Genomic DNA, 22,976 nt, shown 5'->3' with positions numbered 1-22,976 from the left:
TTCTAGCGAAAACAGAAATAAATATTTGATATAAGGTTATTGTAATATTATCGTAAAAAGTTCCTTATTTGTTTTATGTCCGTATTTAAAACTTCAATGATGTATATTGGTTGTTTAGACTTTTATAAGAAAAACATTTTTTATGAAATATTTACAAAATTGATTTTCTCTTTAATATATGTTTAAAAATATTACTATTCGTCGTTATATGTACTTACATATAACCGCGATTTTAACGCAGGATACCAGCTGTGCACATGCGTACTAGTGCTTCGCGCATATGCAATATATATATACATATGGATATATGTATGTGATTAAACCTGCAACAACTTATAGGTAGTAAATGAAATGTCTATACACGAGTAGAACAATTGTTAGTATTTTATTACTTAAAAAATGTGACGTATATTAATAAAGGATAGAAATGTTAGAATAACTCTCATATAAAAGAGTATAAGTTTCTTTATTCTTAAATTGTCATATATTATTATGATAAAAAAATATTGAGATCATATTGAATGTGTATTCTAAAAAATTTCATTTAACATATATGCTTATATACTCTGTTTTATTAGTAAATATTAGAAATACTTGAAACAATAAGATGACCTACCCTATCAAAGGATATGAAAAATAAAAAAAAGAAATGTTATATATTAAAAATAGATTTAAATCAAATGATTAAAAAGATAAACTTCTGAATAATTTTCGAGATCGAATGTGCGTACAGTTGAAAAGATTATAGAAAAAGAAATTGGAAAGAGATTTTAAAAATATATTTCTTTGTTCTTTTTCGACAATCATTATGTTATAGTATTTTTTGTTATTTCTTACTAATATTTTACAATTATGACACATCTATGCGCGATCATTATACGCGTCTACGTACTCTTCCAACGTGACTCATAACCCATTGTCCTAAACTGTGAGTCCCCTCCAGTCCCTTCTTTCTAACTATATGGTGGGGACAACCATCAATTCTCATTGGTTACGTCAGGAACGTACGGTACTTATCGAATCCCAGTCTCAATATTATCTTTTTAAGATTGTTAATACATAAAAGTTATCTTCTTAACATTTAATAAAAACAGACAGTATGTAATGTATTTTGCATTAAAGAGCACTACAATTTTGCAATTTATTATTAAGATACATTATTTTATATTTTTATTCTAAGAATCATTTAAAAGACCATAAATGAATAGAATATGTGATATGTATAAGCGAGTATAGAATTTTCAAAAATTTACATTCTCTGAGTTTATTAAAATCGTCACCCAATATGTGTACATTCCTGATGCAGACAGGAATAGGTGGGGCGGAAACCCTCTTACTACGCACACCCCGTGAGATACTCCGCCGGAGAACATGCTTCAGAATCGAATTCACCCGTGGAAGAGTGAGCGTTAAAACAGTTTTTCATTTTCAATGTCTACCGCTTATTGTTAATGTTTGAATAAATTATTGTGCATCGCTTAATAATAAGTAAAATAGTTATAACGAAATAAGAGCTGTTAAAGTCTTCGATTTCAAAAAATTGGAGGAACGTGAGATTGTAACAAGAAAGGTGATCAAAACGTAACGAAACGTCAACACTATCGTTGCAGGTAACAGCTTTTAGAGACTGTTCTAATTGTTAATAATTTTGAGAATTTTTAAGTTTAAAGAGAAAAATATCGCGAAGAGATATTACAAAGAAAATTAACGAAGAAATATCGGTAACGTCCTAAAGGAGAAGTTGAATTCTATGACAGGATAACACTCCTCGCGTGCAGCAAAGATGGCCGAGTTGAAGGAGCAACCAATCAGGAGAGAGCACGATTCGATGGACGATTTTGAGCACCTCGAACACATCCAGGATGGACAATCAACCCACCTTGAAACTCATACCGAGAAAGTAGATAGAAGTGCGAAGGATAATTTCGATATGGATCAAGATATGATCAACTTTTCCTTGAATCAATCGTTAAATGAACCAGAAGATTCTAAAAAAGCGACGATGTTATTATTGGAGTCAGAAAAAGGGAAACCGGCTGAGGAAAGTAATTTTGAGGTTAGACCAAAGGAACCGGAATTCGACTTGTTATCAGGCAAAATAGAGGACCAATCGGACATTATGAAAATCGAGCCGGTTACTAAACAGGCAGATGAGAAGCAAGAGATCGCAGAGAAAGAAGAAGTTAAGGAAACCAAAATTCCAGATCGCGAGCCAGAAATTCCTCCCTCTATTGAGAAAAAATTGGATAATTCATGGAATGTTATTGAAAAATCTCCACCTGTTTCGGAGTCAATTTCGAAACCAGAGAGAAAAGCAGAAAGTGTAAGTGAGTATGTGGTTGAGCATGTAGAGAAAAAGGAACGGATCAGTGCACCAGAAACCGGGGAATCGGAATTTGAGTCCGAAATCGAAGCATCACCGGCAAAGAGTTTCAAATCGATCAAGCAAGAAGTAAAACGAGAACCAATAGAAGAAGTGGAAATTGCTCCAAAGGAGATTTTCAGTAGCATGGGAATCGGTGAGTACATTTACATTTTTAATAAACAATTAAGATATTTTATAAAGGAAATAGTAATATAATTAGGCTGATATCATGTGATATATATCGATATGAATAAAATAGTACATATATAAGTCATCTAATAAGGTTAAGAAAAAATTTGTTAGGTCTTATATACAGTCCTTTTTTTATATTAAGATATTTTATATTACTAGGAAGAATATTTTATAGTCAATGTTCTTGAGATGACGACCTCCAAAGTCTTGAAAGCATGAACGATTAGTACGAAATGTTAATTAATTTAGCATCTTTGCACGAAGTGAACCATGCTTCCGCTTAGCTACAGCGTCATTGCGTTTGTGAGCTGTAATGATGTGATTAGTTATTCCAAGCACATCATACACCTCTTTAAGACATCTTTACTCTTTCATCAGTTTCATAAGAAATTAATCCGCAAGAAATATCTTAATCCGAATTTTTAATAATTAGTTTTTTTTTTTAATTGTTAAATGTCTTCTCAGTTTAATAAAATGCTCAAGAATATAAACAAATGTTTCATAACAATTCAATATTAAGAAATGACTACTCACAAAAGCATTGTAAAAATTCAGATAAGAAATTATGTATTGCGTCATTTTGTACAAGAGAGAATGTGTCAATCTTTTACGTGAAGTCGTAGCCATTATTAATACCTTTTATTGTGTACGATTACATCATTTACGGCAAACTTAGATAATTGGTATTCCGCTTATCATTTTAATATGATACAAATCATATTGTAGTGCCCCGAGATAGTGGCGTCTTTATACCGTTACTTATGATATATGATGTACTTAGTATAACGGTAACCAAAGATTTCGCGGTTGAATTTCTATGTAGTTTACATATTCATGGTTCTTCTCGCTATATTAACATCTTATTACGAATAACTTATTAGATTGACGTTATTCTTTATTTTACGATTATAATCTCTCGTGCAATACTGAAGTACGTATTAAGTAAATTATAGTGTAATAGATTCGCTATTAATAATATGTGCTATAGATTTGTTTCGAATAAAATGTCAACAGTCAAGTAACAAATTATCGATTCTTAAATATATTCGTATGTAGGTGTGTACCATTAAGGAACTATGTAATGAGTACGTGTACGATACTCGTTGAGTGACTGATTTTCAATTGCTTTCACTTAAACATTTCGAACAATAGCACTCATCAAATAATATAATTTATATCTGGACATTTAATTTTTATTTGAAAAATGAAACAATTCCAATGTCGCATTGAAAAATCACTAGAAAAAGAGAGAATTAAACGTTTTATATTTTTAATGAAATAGCATGTTTCTATATCTCTTTATTTATATTAGTATTTGTATAGTATATTAGGTTACACCATGAAAAAAGAGATATGTACTCATTTTGCGTGTATGGTTTCTACGTTGGATCGAAGTAACCCGTATCTTCTCACCATATTGATCCGCAGCAGGGATACCTTACGACCTCTTTTGATTGAACCAATGGGAACAGCCAAGCCCATGGGAAAATAGTCTGTATAAAAATGCATTTTGCAATTAAAAATTTGCATATAATAGGCGACATATTCAATATTAAGTTGTTCAAATTTATATCGATAAAGTCGTAGTATTAATTGAAAATCATTCTTTATACGCCGTGCTCTTAACTGAAGCGGCTTTTTCGTTCTTCAAGAAGATATTTTTACTCATGATTTCAGTACGAAAAATTTCAGGCGCCTGACTCATGAATTATTTCCGATCACTGTACATTATTGCAGTATGTCATGTTTTTCTTGTCAACTGTTTCAGAATACTCGCCATAAAATAATATTTTAATACCATATCTGATCATAAACTAATAGTTACTACAGATATTTTACAAATTCAAAATATAAGAATTACTGTAGTCAACTCTAGGAACTCTAAGTTTTTAAAAAGAAATTGTGAAATGTAAACAAATGATAATTCTTTATTTTTTACTTTCTTTCAAACATGAATTATCAATTTATTCATTCCTAAAATTTGTTTTAGTAGTTACACCTGTTTCTACTCGAATTAATTGCCTATTTATATTTTGAATTCTGCGTCATCTAATGTTTTCCGCTGAAACTCACTAGACCTCACCGGTGTTCAAGGCGCCATCTCTTATCAACAAAAGTAACTAGTTATACTTCATCCGAATCGTACCCGAAGCCTTATCGCCTCCCTATGCACCTAGCAATGGCGCGTCGAGGTGGTGGGGATATCTGGAACTGTCCACGGGTCGATAATACTCGTCAGTCCTGTTCTCGCCTCAAAGCATAGTGTGTCGTTAGGGAATCGCAACATCAATATTACACGAACTATTATTTTCCCCCTGATAGATTTGTTCAAAATCATTTCGTGTATCAAAGGCAGATAGAATAAGTCGGAACGAGTCATTCGAATGCGAACAAGCGAGTAGAGTCAGTGAAAAAAGAATAAAAGGGTGAAAGAAACGGGGAAAGTAAGGAGCTAGTAGCAGAAAGTGCGTCGTTGCGACTATCAGAGCGGGTTGTTGGGGTAGTGCTCGAATGCGAGTCGTCCTTGGTTCGACTGAGACACAAGGTTAGGGAATAATGAGAATGGAGCCGGCATGCCCTATGTCTCCTGAGAAAGAGAAAGAAGATTCCGATGTGGTTTGCAAAGAATCATGCATCGCCAATGGCAATTCTTGCTTCTGGAATATTCTTCACCCATGTATGTTAATTTTTCCATTTTTTCCTCATTTGATGTCGACTAGGAGATATAACATATTCAAAGTATAGTATGAGTCAAAATATATAGCGAGATCATAAATTAAACCACCGAGAAGTGATATAGATGATCCTATGGCTGGCCTTATAGCCGCAACTCATTTTAAAATCAAATATGTATTGCATTTTTAGGGTTTCGCACAATAAAAGATAGTGACATCTTATGATTAACGCCGTTTTATTTGAGGAAGAGAGATCGTAATGTGTAGTATAAATTTAATTTTGATATACTTTATAAAATGGATTGTTCCTGTAACTGTTTCTAGATACCGAACCCAGATCATTTTGACCTGGTGCTGTAGTGCACTGCACATATCTTGTATTCTTATTGTTCTAATATAAACAATCGTGTCGTGTAGATATATATCACGTATTGCTTGAAAATGTTTTGAAAAAATAATTGCATACGTATAACAAAACTCATATAATGTATATTATGTGTTATTATGACGTGCTTCTGGAATGTCCGATTTCCAAAGGTTTAGAATTTCTACGTGCGAACCTCTCAGAACTTTTTTTGCTATTATTTTTCTCAATTTGCTTGTTTTGATAAAGAAACATGTTCATTTTAACTTCTAACAGATTTTACGCTATAGCCTCGTTTCATCTTGGCTCATACTATAATATGAAACAGGTAGCTCAGTGGTTTGACGTCGGAAACGAGGTGCAATTTATCATCAGTAGGGCGCGTATTAGTTACAGTAGCTTTATCATGTAATTGATAAATTATTTTACGTCTACATTATGTAAAATGAACGTATATGACAGAGATAAAGGAAATATAATATAATATAATATAAAGAAAATATAAGGGAAATAAAAATAATCCTGTTACAGGATTATGTTATAGTATAATACTATAGACATCGTTATGCAATGCGATTAAATACTTGTACATTAGAAGAAGGAGATTTTTTACTGAAACTGTTAAGATATTAAAATTTCTTTTATTGTTTTGAAGCAAGTATTAAAGTGATGTTTTTTTTAAATACAATACTATGTATGGTTATTAGAGATAAATACTAGAGAGATATTGGAGATAATAAATTTTCAAGGCCACAATGCTTACCAATGGGTTATAGGGTTTCATGAGAAAACAATGCAAAAGCGATCTTAATGTTCTTTAAAGAGCCGATTTATCATGATACATGGTTAAAGTTCTTTGTTCTTTTTATAAAAATATTGATCGCTACAGAAATTACACCATCATTTATTAATAACCTGTTTTTCATTAGTGAAACACACATAAGTGTTGTTTGATATTTATGTATAGATTGAAATATTTTTTTATCCTAAATTCATGTCGTGCTTTCCAACATAAATTCACGTTGTGCTTTCCAATATAAATATGTATTTAGTACAATCTAGTTTATTACTATTTTCAATTGTTGCAATTTTCTCGAGATCTTAGAAACTTAATTAATTACAAAAATAACTTACATAAATTATTATGCATTTATTTCTCAACAAATATTTGTTTCCTTCTTTGTACAAAAAAAATCAGCACAATTTCTTTGTCTTGTATTTTATTACAATCTTTTTATTAAAAAATTCTTTTTTAATTAGACTTTAGTCAGATAATGATTCTTTTGTTAATTATATTTCTTTTAACATATATTACTCAATAGAGGAATAAATAATAAAAAAGTACAAAGTTCTCTAATTTTAATACTGAGATAAAGCCGTATTTATCGCAGGAAACTTGTTGTTTATCGTGCAAGTCATTCAGATGCCACGTCGTATGCGTTATCAAATATAAAAACAAAAAGAGAAAGCGCGAAAAAGAGAAAAGTGAAAAACTAAATAATTATATAGCTCCGGGTGCATCGACTGTCTGACATGCGCAGTGGAAACGCGATTTGTAAGTGGGTTATTGATCGTCGACTATCGGTTTTTATAAATATATTGCACACTTTACATTGTAAATAACAATTTTTGATAATAAAATAGAAAAAAAGACATCGATCGAATTTTTATTTTCATTCATACATGACATATACATATATAAAAAAGATATACATGAAATGATATACTTCTAATTTAAGAGATATTATTAAGAGATATCTTTTAATTACTATTTTATAATTGACAGATGGACACAGTTATAATATAAAAAAATAATTGGAAATTTTCAAGTGCTCGATATCTTATCACAAAATTGTTATGGAATTTTTTTTACGTTATTATATGAATTGAAGTTTGCATATTTGATTAGCAATAATCGTCGTAATTGGATGCAAAAATAGTATCGGCACTCGGGAAGATTGAATTGACATTGTGGAAATTAGGGATAATTCATGTTGCTTCAAAATTTAAATAGTCATTGTGTTTGTATGTGTGTCTATCTTCAAGAGTCTGTACTCTTTAAAAAAGAAATCACTTTTCATCAGGTATGATCAATAAATATAACAGCTCAGCAATTATCTCTAATTACATGGAATCAACCTACGATCATGATTAGATATATTGAAAGCACGAGTTACATAAGATAAGCATATATATAACTTGAAGTAACGTTACGTATATATAATACAAGATAATTCCATGTCTTTGATAACAGTTATGAGATTGGAGGAATGGATATTTACTCTAACAAATCTAATTTATGTATTCGCTTATCGAAAATCCCGTTGATACGCAAAGAATTTCTTTGTTGGATCTCTAATTCGAAAAACAAATACGAATACGCATAAAATAACTACTTTCTATTTTTATATAAATCACAGTGAAATTAATAATAATAACTTTGTTCATTCTTTTCATAACGGTTTTGAAAGAGGACTTTTCATTAGAGATTCTCTCGTAACAAACTCTAAAATTCAGAGGGTCTGAGGTTGGCTTTTCCCTTGTGTTTTAAAATAAAATAGATTAACGATGAGTAATAAATACAAATAGTGAATGAAATAAACAGACTTAAAATAAATTAGTCTTAAATTATAGAGGAATAAAAAATTCTTCCTTCTTTTTTTTATTTCTTTATTTTGTTTTCTGGATCTATGAGACTTGCGCTGGTGGTGTACCGTTTTAATTTTTTATTACAAAGTTATAAAAGATCAGAAATATTTTATTTAGACAAATTCACTGTATCATTTAACAGGGACTAGATATTACATGTGCAAATTTTAAGACAAGTCATCTGGTCGAAGTACGTAGATGTCGAGATAGAAGTCGAGGTCAATGATTGCGCAACACCGTGCAGTGTGCTAATTACACTGACAATGAATGTTGCCAATCGATTAGGTGCTATTTAGCTGCCACTCCTGCAATCTTTTGATATACTATTCTCAAAAATTATACGAAAATTTTTATAACTAATCTTGATATTTTTATATATGTATATGTCCTAATTTCTTTGAAGAAAAAATCCACATGAATTTTTTCAGATGACTTAAATTAAAAATGTTGATAGATCTTTAAGAGAATAATTTAAAAAAAATAATAATAATAATACGTATTTCCGTTATGCAACGAGCAATTGTACGATCAATAATTCTTATTGTTACATTTGACTAACGGGATGGGTTAAATCACCGACTGTGAGAGAAAAAATTACATAGTAGGAAAGCATTAGGAAATTAAAATGAACGAGAGTTTGATTTTATGCTGATGATACCGACAATGAGTGAACACGTACAACTGTTCTTGAATGAGTCTAGATTGAATACCACCATGCGGTTTTGCGGCTTTTATGTTGTATACTGGATAACGATGTAAATATTTTTACTTCGTATTGATATAAAATACGCGTATTTATCGAATTTCTTTTTTTAGAATATTTTTCATTAAATTGATGAGAATTATTTAACTCTCGATTGATATCGTTTCGTTGAACAATAGATGATAACTGTTTGAATTAGGCTGATTAATCTTTTTAGAATAGAATTGTTTTACAACATACCAGTTTTACAACATACAAATGCACTCATCATTTAACTAATTAATAAATTTAAAAAGATTAATTTTGGAGTAACCTATTTTAGTTTATATTCTATTTTTTAGAAGAAGATAAATTGAAATTATATACCTACTGTAACATTAAGTAACTTAATTCAGGAAATGTAGCTCAAATCGTAGTCGCCTATAACCCACGATACCAGTTTATATTGAAATGTAATAGAATCATTTTTAGAAAATACTATTACTGATTACTTAAGGCTAATTTCGTAGTATTGTCGTTACCACCTAATGATAAAATCCGCGATCACTTAGTTGCCAACCCAATATTATAACGATGAAGTGTTCATTATAAAGAAATGTCATCGCTACCTTTATTATTATTATACAGCATTGAGAATCTTTTTTTTTTTTGTTGTCATTTGTCCATTTCTCACAGATCATCGTAAAGTAATTATATAGAACTATGTCGATCACGTAAACTAACATAATTCGATTCTGTTCTTTACAGACGCATGGTTTAATCCTGATAGACTGAATCCAAAAGGTAAGACGCCAAACTCGATGTCGATGTCCATTCGTTCGCTTCTATGTGTTGAACAGTATATTTATATAATCGCTATATATTTCGTCAAATTTTTTCTTTTTTTTTAAATGTGTACTTGTGTTTTATGTTTCTAATGCCTATAGAGTAGACGTAAGACAGAAAAGGGGGGGGGTGAGAGAGAATGATATCTGTGATTTATTTATTGTATATAGGATGATCCACTTGGAGCTTATAGAAGTATTTCTATAAATAAATATAATAAATATAAAATATAGCTTTAATGAAAAAAAAGTGTCAATTATTCGTGTCAATTATATCCAGTTCAATTTTTAATGTAATGAAACTGGACAATTGATAAATATTTCAACAGAAAGCATTTTTAGTAAAAATGACATCCTACTTTTGGTATTGCTTAATCCTGCTGTATCTTTTGATGTCATTTTCGATTTTGATAATGAACTCGACCAGTCCAATGCCTTTTTATCGTTAAGAATGTCCTAGCTTCGAGAAAAATACAAGAAAATTGTTATTTCTTTTGCTGGTATTTGTTGAAACAAGAGTGACATTGAAATGAGAAATATACCTACAAATTCAAAGACCGTAGTAGGATTAAGATAACTTTTATACAGAGAAATTATCCGAAATTTGATGTAAAGCCACGTTGAGACAAGTTCATTGTTAAGTGAAATATAATTACTATAATTCATATACTTTTAAGGCAAAGATTTTATTTGTCGTCGAATTTGCTAAAATACGAAAGATTGCAGAATTTTCAATGGTAAATCGAACAATAAACAGCTTGCAACAATTACTCATGTCTATGTATACTATATGAACGAAAGACCTTTGTATTGGCTGTATAATTCCATCTACGAGATTGCATATTTATTATCTAAACACTTTCGCATCGTGTTTTCTTTCTTATATGTATTATTCCATACGTGTAATTCATTATTGACCAATAATTTAATACTATAACTCCAATATATTCCACGGAAACAAGAATGCAAGAGAATTGTACCATATAAATCATTTTCATCGGACAATGAAAATGTAGATGCAGCAAGACTCTCGGAAATCGTTATTTCACGGGTAAAGTTGTACATTCGCTACGTCATTCATGTCGCCAACTTGTGAAACGTTATTTTCGTTGCAAAGTCTGGCGATAAGTATTTAAAGTACAAGGAGAGTTATCAAGACACCACTTTGGTCGTACAATAGGTTACTTTTATCGAACTTCCTTCTAAAGACATTAACGATTCTTGTTTCTTTGTACTCCAATATATCTCTCTGAGCAACTTTAAACATAATACACTATCATTCGAAAGCTTGGGGTCATTATATGACCTTTGTATCTAATCTCTGTCTTGATAAAAATGATGGACGGAATTTCATGAATTCACAAAATTTTGTTATTAAATCTCTCTTGAATTAATAAGAAATTAATTAACCTCAACAAATCTTTGAAAGTCTATAACATAAATATGACTTCTCATTTGAATGTATTATGACTATAGTTCGAATGCGGATGTTTATACAAATTTACATTTGTCATGAATGTATAAACATCTACCAATTAGATATATAAACAGATTAAAGAAAAAGTGCTGAAAGAAATATTTTAACAAATCATCAACTATTATTACTTTTTACTACACAATTTAATAATAGGTAACATATCTTTGCTTCAAGATATTAGCACAAAATGGCGCGTGATTATTGACATAGTTCTTGTTGTAATTTCAGAAAAGTCGACTCCATCAGTGGCCCTATAGATATACGAGGATAGTACTTAGAATCTGGTTCCTTTGTTCCCTCGAGTGTCAGTGGTATTGATTTTCCCTTTGAAGACTACAGAGGCAAGAGCAATCTATGTATGTGTGTATGGGTCAAGTACCTCGTGAAGAGTACATACCAAAGAAGTCTGAGTTGTGACTATTGTTGGATGCTTGCATTTAGGATGATATTGGAATGATATTAATCCTCTGAGGGTTGATGACCTGGCTATGAATTTTTGTAGACTCTTCTGACGTCAATCGTTTGTGTGTTTCGTCATGATAATTCAATCTAGCACGTAGAGTGTCGATTGCAATCTAGTAATTGCACAACATGTTACTCTGACAGTTTGGATCCGCTTCTCGAATCTTGAGTTCTATGTTACGATCAGCTAACTTCCTTAACGACTGTGGATAAAGCTACTAGCAACAGTTGATCGTGTTGCTATTATGTCTTGATTTGCGACTTGGAAAATTTTGTGTTGGATAACTCGCGTGAGAAATAGGGGATCTTGCCAATTATCCATCGCGTCATTCACAAATGTTACTCGACAATGTTAGGTTTAGGTGATCTGAGTAGACTAGAATATTGTCCCAAAATTTTCTATATTAATTCTCGTAGCAACGCAGGATATTTTGTTAATTTTCGTTAAATTTCAGTTTTTCTTTTTCAATCTTCAATTGAAAATGTACAAAATAATTTATGGATTATTCACATAGCTCTACTTATTATAATATGTATTATACAGGCTGTTGCGACTTTTTCTCTACAAACTGCGAGGACTTAATCTATAGGAAAAAATAAGGTAAAAAGTGTTATGTAAAATTTGTCAATAAATGTTTTGTTACAGAGTTATAAACAAATATCGCATGCATGAAACAGGTAACAACGCATTTTCTATTATAGCGAACAGAATGTCAACTGTGTTTATCTGATTTGCGCAGTTACATGCTTTTTATGGCTCTCTAATATTCTTGCTTATTCTAATATTTTTACTAGCCGTTAGTACTGAACTATTAAATACAGTAAAGGTAATCATTTTTTATTATTATTATATTCTACAATTATTTTAACGACACGGAATTGTTACTACACAATAAAAAAATACGATTGACTTTTGTGTGCTAGAATAGAAAATGCGTTGTTACCTGTTCCATGCATACAATATTTGTTTATAACTCTGTAACAAAGTGTTTACTCACAAACTTTATATAACATCCTTTTCTTAGTTTTGCCTATAGGTTAAGCTCTCGCATTTTATCGGGAAAAAAGTGGGACATCCTGTATGTTACAGTATGTTTACTATATGAAAAGAAGTACTTGTTCAGGAAGTTTCCTCAAATGAAAACAATCAAACATCGAGCATTCAAAAACATATATCTAAACATACAACCAATGTATCACTTCTAATCTATTCGGAACAAAACAACACCCTTTTCAATCACCAAGCAAGACATTGCCCATCGTATTTCCAATTCAGGTCTGGGTCAAGCAACTGAGATTGTCTCGTATCTCCTCAGATATCCCTCTAATCCAACATATTCACCCTATACACGCAAGATCCGTGTTCCAGTCGCCTTGTAAACCATTTAAACGAGCCCTTTACATTTTTACAAAGGAATCTTGTCCCTTTTGTTCCCGTTCATTGAAATTTCGATGCAGTCGGACAGATTCGTGTCGCGGTTAGAATCCAAAAAAGCCGGAGACGATTGGCGGCCGTAGCCGGGTTTAAATATAGTATCCGGCCGGGTTTGAGACTGCTGGTGCTCTGCCAGAAATCTCGAAGGGAACTCTTGCTTTTCGCCCGGCGAGCCCGCAGTCTATCTCTACCGCGGAGTGTGTGTCGCGTTTCTACGTTGATTTTCCCAGGAAGGTTTTCTTCATTGCCGTGTACGATCCGTTTATCCTCTCGCCGCCAGTGTCTTCTCTCTTCGAGGTGTCCCTCGAGCTCTAGAGGAGGGAGGAAGAAGCGGAGACAAGGGAGGGAAACATGGCAATCACGAGGGAGGAACGTGAGTAAGAGTGTCACAAAGGGTTGTTCGAATCTGAATTGATAGAGAGGCAGGTATATACGCCGAGGAGGTTGATAGGTTGCCAGTTTGAGAAAGAAACTGCGCAGACGTGGTTACATCAGAGATCCGGGGTGGGGTTTTTTGGAAATGTTAATGATTTTTGCGGTCCGCTGAAAACAAGATTGAAATCTTAGGGTTCAACTATAACAAATCGAAATTTCGAAGAATTTGAGGAATAGAAGGTAGTAATTGTTTGGTTGGTTAGATATTGAGTTTGCAATCAGAAAACTAGGAATTTTATTGTTTGAAGTCGATCGAAAGCGAAAGCTTTCGATAATGCCGGTAATGTCGGAGTTCTTTGGATCAAACTAGAAATTCAGCAAAGATTTCAGGACCACGAATTTTTCGATTGTTTAAGGATTGAATTGGTGCTAATTGCAAGAGTTAGACTTCTAACGAAGGATGAAATTATTTAAAAGCTGAATCAAATAGTCTGGAGAGAATGTCTGAATTAGATTAGTGAATGGAGTGAACCTTTCAGAGGACTAGTATAATTGATATATTTATTTGAAGGTATTTCGACGAAATATTGGAGAAAGAGAAGCATAGCTGTTATGTGAACCTTTTGTTAATAATTCTTTTTGAGTACTTTTAAAGACCAGAGCATTGCACTGTTTGCTTTGAAACACTGTTACTTTTAGCGCTTGGACGTGATCCAAAGCAGCCAAAAGAATCGAATTCTTTGTCAAATCTCATCGAGAAAATCGATACCGTCTCGTGAAACTTATCCCGCTTGAAGCCACTGTCGCATTGCGACAGTTCCGCTGGAAGATGAATAGGAAACCGTTTAAAAAAATTTCAAATCGTTTCACGATAGTCTGGATAATATTCTTCTTCGCGTATTAAAATTTTAGGAATGGAAAATAGGAAAAAACTGAGATTCTCATTTTTCTAACGCAGCCAATAATATAGCAGAAAATGACTTCATTTTCTCGCGAGAGTGAAACTCAGAAATCATCGCACATTATAGTAAAAAATATTTTCTTCGTACTTTAACAAAATTTTACGTAAGAAATACTTTTCTGGATTGATCATTAGTTTTATATGTAATTTAAGAAACCTTCGCGTGTACAACGCGAATATGATACCAGGAAAAGAGAGATGGTAATTCTGAGTCAGGTATATGGTGTATAATTTCCTATGGGGGGAAAGAAGCAAATGAAGGGTGAATTCGTGGAGGGTAAAATATCCGTTGGAAGGTATATTTCTGGGGATAGTAAGGGACGTCGAGGCAACGGCCGACACTGCGACGCCGGGCATCGCACTACCAGAGACATCTTATTGATTTTCTACCGCCAAACCGCGCCCGACCGTTCCCCTCTTTTCCTTCGATACGTGATACTTATGCACGACGTATCTCTATCTTTCTCGCTCTATTAAATTCTGTCCACGTCTGGATTTGTCCCAACTCCCACTCTGATTGAACCTCTTTAAGAGTTCGATGCGTCTGGATCACGCAAACAATTATATGAATGTTAGTATCTTATTGTTGCAGCCTCTAGAATCGGTTGTACTGTTCGATAAAGAACACGAAGAGGATATTCGAAGATTTTCTATGGTTTATAATTTTAATAGTTTTATATAATAATTCTTTGTAGTTTAAAATATATACCATGGGTGGAAATGAAAAAGACACAGACTATGTTCTAAATTATATTCGAAATATTTAATATATATTTTAGTATAAAAGGGGATTAATTTGGAGAATTAAAGCTTAGAGTTTAGAGAATTACATTTCAAAATTACCCTTTAAATATTTAATACATATTTTTGTATGGGAGAGGATTATTCTAGAGAATTAAATTCACAGAGAATTAAAACTTTCACAGTTCTTTACAATTTTGAAAAATATTGTCCCTCGAATATCTTTGTTTTAAACATTTTCTAAGTATTTTAGCATACCTGTCCTGCTAAATGTCGAATAGAAACTGATGCCAATTGACTAAAGCAACAGCTTGATTATAATGCAGTAAACGATCAGAATATAATATTCAATTCTGCTCATGCTCAGTTACACGACGGGCTGAGCTTGCACGCATATTTCCACGGCGTATTATATCATATAGTTTTCCATACAGAGTCTTCTAGTTGACATATTACACATCCGTTATAGTTTCTTTACAACCGGTCGCCGTGGAGGCATCAAATTCGCAAAAGAAACGATAAAATATCATGATATTCGCTTATTTTCGCATTCTTCTGCATATCTATTGCGACTAATCACTCTTGATATTGTCTTTAAAAATTCTATGACAGCAATGACACTTTTAAAAGCTTTCACATGCTTTAAATATAAAAGTACAAGATTAAATCTTCAAATTGCTGGTGAATTTTAGATCGAGGAGGATTGGATTTTCAACGAAATAGAACTTGTTCGATCAGGAATTGGAACAGATGACATAAATTCATTTGGCAGAATTACACGACGTTGAAGAGGCCTTGGAAATGGTTTAATAGACCGTCCTTTTTGGATTAGAGACAAAGACGATGGCAAAATTCAAGAATTCACTAGGTCTCTATTATTAGGGTACCTTCAAGGCTGTTGACAATCGGTTCTTGTCATTAATCATGATTCCTCGTATGTTTAATTACTTCATTATTCATCGTTTGTCTAAAATTTGTTAACTCTAGAAAATTGTAGATCTATAATGTACGTTAAGTTTTATTGTTAAAGTAATCAGAAGCGCAAATAGATACATAATATGTATATTAAGACTCGAGGAAGACAGCAAGAGAAAAGCAATGTAAGATGCTTCTCATGATCCCAAAGCATGATACCAAAATAGTACCATTGAGTACTCTATTGAGAGCTTCATAACATGAAAACTGATACATATCCTGACTTACAGTCGAATGAAAATTAAACGCATTTATAAAAATAATTTTTATGACAGTTTCACAACTTCGTGATTTAATTAAACACAGTTCTATCATTCTCGATACAGCTCGAGCAATTGCGTAATATAATGAAAGTACCACTACAAAAAGATCTATCTATAAAGCTATCAGATTAAATATAAATGTCATTAGAATAACACCAAGATAAAAAGAATAAAATATCAGAACGATCCGTTTAAGGAAAAAATGTAACAAGTGATAACAAAAATATTCTCACGATTTTTAAGAAAGTTTGATAATGTCAAAATAGTTCGTTAAAGCGAGGTAAAAGTTACAGCCATTTTCTCCTTCAATTCAATTACCAATGACACTCGTACATCAATCGTGATTAATGAAGTACTCTTCTACCGATTTACCTTTCCTTGCCCATTTTCCACTTCAGTGACTATTTTATTTACGATTACTCTACCGGTTCCCTTTCCTCGTTTTTCTCCCATTCTAACTCGCTAGTATCTGCTTCCCTCTCCTACTCCTCATGCACACGTATCTTTGTAATATCACGAGGCATATAGAGAGCTCCATGTGTAAACGAAGCCGCGGAGAGAGGTGGCAGTTCTTGCTCAGCTTTCCTCGCTTTCGACTTCTTTTATACCATTATCCTCTGCTCGTTCGTCGAAAATGGCACGAAAAAATAATTTAAGAACACCCATCGAGGAGCTTCCCGACAGAGGTACCGGTGAGTCTTCGTCTTTTCTCTAGGAAAAAATCGATCTTCGGTAAGATTTGTTAACATATGGTTCAGGAGCACGTGTTTGTACGAAAATATTCAGATGGACGGTTTTTTCTTGATCTGTATTGAATATAAGCTTGAGAACCTTAATAAGTGGTGTAATATTAATAATGTTTCTGTTATGATTTTGATCAGTTTCGGATAATATCTATATTGAACTTGTCTCAACATTCGAAGATTTTATGTAGAAATTGTGTTTATGTGAATTTGTGATTTTAAGAAAATAGTCAACTTCGATAAGGGTCTCCCTGTATATGTATATACAGTTCTGTATACTATTCCTATTGCATATTTCCTGGATATCGAAACATGATGTTTTTTTTTATTGTTACGTATATTTGTGAATTAATAGGAATGTGAAAGCACTATGTATTGCAGTAGATTACATAATGAAAGTATAATAATTGCGAATTTGAAGATTCTAATAACGGTGTATTTTTTGTTTCGTTTTAGTGGCAGCTTTAATTTATTGGCGCGATCCAAAGAAATCAGGCCCCGTGTTCGGGTGCATACTCGGCGTGCTCCTCTCGCTGGCCTACTTCAGCTTGATAAGTGTTCTTGCTTATTTGTCACTTCTTATCCTCACAGGCACCGTTGCCTTTAGGATTCACAACACCGTTCTTCAAGCTATTCAGAAAACTTCCGATGGCCATCCTTTCCAGTAAGTATTCTAGTTTCATAGATAAAAGTCGGTAAATATGAAATTTCTTATCCTAAAGAGAGAATTTTTCATTTGCCTTAAAAATTTGCCAGAAATATAAAACTTTCTGAAGATTAAGCAATTTCAGAAAAATTTGTGAAAAAGATTAAAATTTAAGCAATAACATATTGACAAGTTACTTATAATTTTAGGAACATTTTGGAAATGGATTTAACATTGCCCGCGGAGAAGGTGCACGAAGTGGCAGACGTGGCTGTTGCACACTTAAACGCAGCGGTCAGTGAACTTCGTAGGCTCTTCCTTGTCGAGGATTTCGTCGACTCTTTAAAATTTGGTGTCCTTCTTTGGTGTCTCACCTACGTGGGTTCTTGGTTCAATGGCATGACTCTAGTCATAATTGGTAAATTTTGTAAATTTCTCAAATGTTCCGTTTTCTGTTTTAATACAAATCACACTAAATATGTGGTTTATCGAATGTTATGAAAATATGTTCAATCGAGACATTCTTAGTTTTACTCTGTCTCTACAGTCAGGAAATAGTTGTACGTATACTTATCTAGAAATATTAATAGAACTGACGTCTTAACGAAATATTCAGCGTCAATAGACTAAATTTACGGTTTAACGGCATGTCCGCACCCTCACTGAAATGTATAATGAGGTCATTGTTCTCGTTAAGCAATGTTAAAGCCCTCTTAATATTATCTAGACTATGAGAATGTTCGATATAAGCATGAATTTTGAAAAATCTAGCGCGTTCTATAACCAATTCAATTGATCTTTTCCTAGGAGTGGTTGCCTTATTCACACTGCCGAAGGTCTATGAGACAAATAAGGCACAAATTGACCAGAATCTAGCACTGGTACAAAGCAAAATCAACGATCTCACTACTAAGTAAGTTACAATTCATCAAATAATCTTCAGTATTTCACGCGTTTTAAAATAAAAGAAACAGAGTTTTTTCTCAAATAATTCTGTATTATCCCGTATTATCTGATTTCAACACTTTGAATAAAATAATTTAATTACAACAATATTTTCTTGGAAGTATTTTCCTATAATTGTAAATAAAGTAAAATATCGCCTGATCGTGTATTACATTGCGAATAGATTCTATTTTGAAAGTAGCATATGTTCCCCCTGTAATCAGGCATTTGTTACATAAAATATTAACGTTGCTTCGTGACAAATATAGAGTGGAAATGCCGCTGATGGTTCCCCCCGACTACTAACTGGCAATTATCGTTTTGATAGTAGATGCCCATCACAGTGCAGGACTCATTAAAATGATATTTTAAACTGGTTCTCTGTGTAAAGGAAAATGGGAATAGTTCTGTTCTCTTACGTGCTTTATTTACGTGCTTACATGCTTATGCAAATTATATATTTACATATATAATTTGTATAAATATACTCATATTGCTAAATTAGAAGATGCATATTAATCTTCATTAAAAAAATAAAATAAAAAATGGTATTTTTCATAAAAATATAAATTCAACTTTTTTTAAAAACAACTATATTTTAATTGTCGTTTCAGAGTGAAAGCTGCGATACCGTTTGGCAAGAAAGAGCCAAAGAAGGAAGAATAAATGTGAGAATATATCATCACGCGGGGGCAAAAGAAGCTTAAGCGAATTTGTCGGACAATTGCGGAATCCATGCAAGAACGAAATACAGAGTGGTCACGTGAGAGAACCGAAAAGATAATGCAGAAGAATAAAATGAAATTAAAAAAGGAAATAGAAAACAAAACATATGAAGATCGAACGAAGAATGGTGAAAGGGAAATATTTAGCAAAAATTGCAGAGTACTCAAAGAAACTAAACAACGGAGAAAAGATGAAACGTCAAAAAGAAGAGCACAATGAAGACATAAATATATATATATATATATATAATACATATATATTATAATATATATATTATATATATATATTATAAATAATATACCACGAAAACGAAAGATACAGAAAAATCAAGTTCTTAGCATTGTAAGATTTAAAGTAACTGGATAATTTTTTTAAATTCTGAAATTCCTATGTATGAAAAATAATAAATCGTAAAAAAGTAGCTACAATAGAAGCATGGCTTGCAAAGAAATTGTAATGGAAGATTATTGAAAATATATGTATATGTAAAAAAAGAAGAAGGAAAAATAAAATTACCTAAAATGAATGGGTATTTCCAGAAGAACAAAGAGTTGGAAATGTGAAAAATCGCAATGAAGGAAACACTGCTTTGAAAAAAAGAACAGCGAGAAAAGATTACAAGGTAATAAGGAAAAGAATGCCTTTTCTCAATGTTTTGGAAGTTCGGCAGCTGGATTTCAATGTCCGACGATGTCGTAATGCGAGTTTTCCTTTTCTGGATCTATACAAGCTGTCCCTGTTAATCGAAATAAATGGAAAGAAGTAACATTTAGCGATTATGTTAATTTGTTGCAACGCGAGAGGCGAATAGAGCCCTTTGGTGTACTCTATGCAAAAACCATGAACGGTGCAATGCGTGTGTCTCTTAGGGGGTTCCCGGTTTTTCTTCCTTTTTTTTGTTTTTTTCCTCGCACTCTCCCACATCAGTCCAAACTGATCTTTCTTCTTTAAATAGAATGATATGCGGTCCCATTGAGATCAATCATGATTAATCATTTAGTTCTTAGAAAAAATTTTTTTAATTTCATAATAGAAGTTATTCAGAGATATCTTTGGCACAAAGATGACGAGAGGGGTGTTTTCCTTTTTCTTCTTTTAGCCATTAGCGTTTGAAATTTGTACTTTTCACCTTTTTTCTTTTTCTGATTGCATATTCGTCAAGATGACTGAAATTGGTAATTTGTTTTGTAATAAAATATTGGTCTGTCTCTCATTTTTAGTAGTCTTACAATAAATTCAAGCAAATACTGTTTACAAACTTGAATTTTATAACGAAAACTTTATGTAATGCTGTTTTATTCTTTAACATCACATAATAAATGCACGCATTGGAACGTATGACACTAATATTACATGATTATATTCAAATGTTAAGAATGAAATAATATAGGTGTCTTAAAGATATATGGAAAATCTTTTTGTTTTCAATAAATTTTGTTTATCTTCAACGATCTAGATAATTTCGTTATGAGAAACTGATCTAAAATCCATTTTAATATTTATTTTAAACAAAGCCTTCTAAGATTTCTACTATTTTTTTCAGTATGCGACTTTAAATCAGTTTCCTGGATTTTTATTTGTAACATAATATTCGTACTTGCTTTTAGAAGCATGTAAATATACATTCTACTTTTCTGTTTTTAATTTTGTTTCTTTAATAAAATATATTGGCGACTATTCCCGTTTTCAGCTCTGAACCGGTATTTTCAAAAATGATTTATTTATGTTGTCTATAATATGTTCTTTAAACTGCGTATAAAATACGTTAAAACTTATATCTTACAATATATATGCATATTTACAGATACATTGCATCAGCATAAGTTAATACATCAAGAAATAAGGTTTATATAATTGTAAATACAGATCTTGAAATTCTATCAATTGTTTTAGCAAAAGCCTCTCGCTCTTTTTGCTATTGTTAAATGTTCCGTTTAAAAAATAAACGAAGGAAAGGATAATTGTTAACAGTAACAGTCAAATATGACCCTGAGAAAATAATTTAAAAACTTCTACTTTATATATAATTATTTGTCTTTAAAAAATCATTTTTTTATACAGGGGAAGAATGCGTTAAATATGTATGAGTGGATGTAAAAAAGAGGGACAAATAGACTGAGATAATAAAGAAAGATAAATTAGAAAGTTATTCGTTGTTGATGGTGTTACGAATGTTGCATATCTTGAATTAGTTTCTTAAATGACACTATAAATAATGTATGGGTACTATTTAATTAAAAATCTATTGATTTTTAATATACATAAGATTTCGAGTTTCTATGAAGTTTACATGTAGAAATTTACCAGTTCTTTTCAATTAACTTGTATGAAGGATCAATTATAATTTGTATTATATTTGAAAATTTATTCTTTAAAAAATAAAGTAACTTTTATTACTTTACAACGAGCTGTTAAGAAAGCAGTTTGTTTTAGTAAATTATATCATTAATTGGTAATTAATTTGCCTTTATACAACACTATCATTTTATAATCAATAGTTTCATGGTTTTCAATTAATGGCCAATCAGAAATTTTTGTTGCTATAATATTCTATTTTATCAACACAGATAGCACTTAATATACGTCTCTTTCGATCATGATCTTTCAATTATTTTTACACTACTGATAAACAATCAGCTTTTTCAATGAGGTTATTTTTGTATTTGATGATTGAATACTGTTAAAATCATTGCAATACTATTGCAATAGCAAGACATCATAAAAAGTGACTCTTTTTACAGTAATATGATTTTAATAGTGGGTCCGCATATCACTCAATTTCTGTGTCATCGCTCATTAATAATTCTTGAAAAACACACATATGTGAGAATGATGAACGAGCGCGTGTGTATGTGTGTATGTGAGATTTAAAGAAGTAGCGCCGTCTGTTTTTTCTTCGGCGTTTTCGAAGATTTCTTTCTTCGAGCAATACAATTATCGCTATCACATTATTAAGTGTAATTATATAGTTAAACATTATGATTGAAAATTGTTGGCTGAATTGCGAATTTTTATTATAATATCGTTCCAAGCAAATCGACGCTGGTACCTGGAAATTCATCCAAATTTTTTTTCACCGTGTAGCATCGTTGATCGATGTATCGTGAAGCATTAAAGGTTCATTCGCATGATTCCTTACAATGATACGATTTGACAGAGTCTCGATGAAATTCGATAACGGGTACCACCGTTAATCTTTACTTCAAAATATAACGTCCGCAAATGAGACGACTACGATGGGAAAGAAATGCGAGAAAAATAGACAGAGACGGAAGAAGAATCTTTATCAGAATGCAAATTGTAATACGCGTATCGCTTATTGACGTTTTCATTATCGCATCTGCATCCGCACGATTAATTTATAAATAAATTATATTAAATAAGACACTGAATTACGTGATTTGCTTTCTTTATGTCCTCCATAATATCTAGAACAAATCAACTAATATAATATT

The 22,976-nt window shown here is 31.9% G+C and overlaps 1 protein-coding gene across 6 annotated transcripts; it reads left to right on the top strand.

Annotated features, from left to right (window-relative positions):
* Positions 1–1,340: 1,340 nt before the first annotated feature.
* Positions 1,341–22,913, top strand: LOC122570902 (reticulon-1-A). Of its 6 annotated transcripts, XM_043733860.1 has the most exons (7): positions 1,342–1,610; positions 1,758–2,519; positions 9,696–9,731; positions 17,661–17,868; positions 18,060–18,268; positions 18,658–18,763; positions 19,410–22,913. In XM_043733860.1, the coding sequence occupies exons 2-7, from the start codon at positions 1,784–1,786 to the stop codon at positions 19,459–19,461; spliced, it is 1,347 nt and encodes a 448-aa protein (XP_043589795.1). In that variant the 5' UTR covers positions 1,342–1,610; positions 1,758–1,783; the 3' UTR covers positions 19,462–22,913. The 6 variants fall into 6 exon arrangements, with proteins under 6 accessions (XP_043589796.1, XP_043589795.1, XP_043589794.1 ...); XM_043733859.1 differs by having other exon boundaries at positions 1,342–2,519; XM_043733862.1 differs by lacking the exons at positions 1,342–1,610; positions 1,758–2,519 and adding an exon at positions 4,795–5,234.
* Positions 22,914–22,976: the final 63 nt, after the last annotated feature.

The sequence above is a fragment of the Bombus pyrosoma genome, linkage group LG9 (genome assembly GCF_014825855.1).
Source record: "Bombus pyrosoma isolate SC7728 linkage group LG9, ASM1482585v1, whole genome shotgun sequence".
NCBI lineage: Eukaryota > Metazoa > Arthropoda > Insecta > Hymenoptera > Apidae > Bombus > Bombus pyrosoma.
The sequence above is the reverse complement of the archived record's forward strand: the minus strand, read 5'-3'. Positions and strand labels throughout refer to the sequence as shown.

Coding starts and splice junctions, on each gene's coding strand:
- LOC122570902 (XM_043733860.1), top strand. CDS start 1,784: ATGGCCGAGTTGAAGGAGCAACCAATCAGGAGAGAGCACGATTCGATG. Junction 2,520..9,695: donor TTTCAGTAGCATGGGAATCG/GTGAGTACATTT, acceptor TGTTCTTTACAG/ACGCATGGTTTAATCCTGAT. Junction 18,764..19,409: donor ATCAACGATCTCACTACTAA/GTAAGTTACAAT, acceptor TTGTCGTTTCAG/AGTGAAAGCTGCGATACCGT.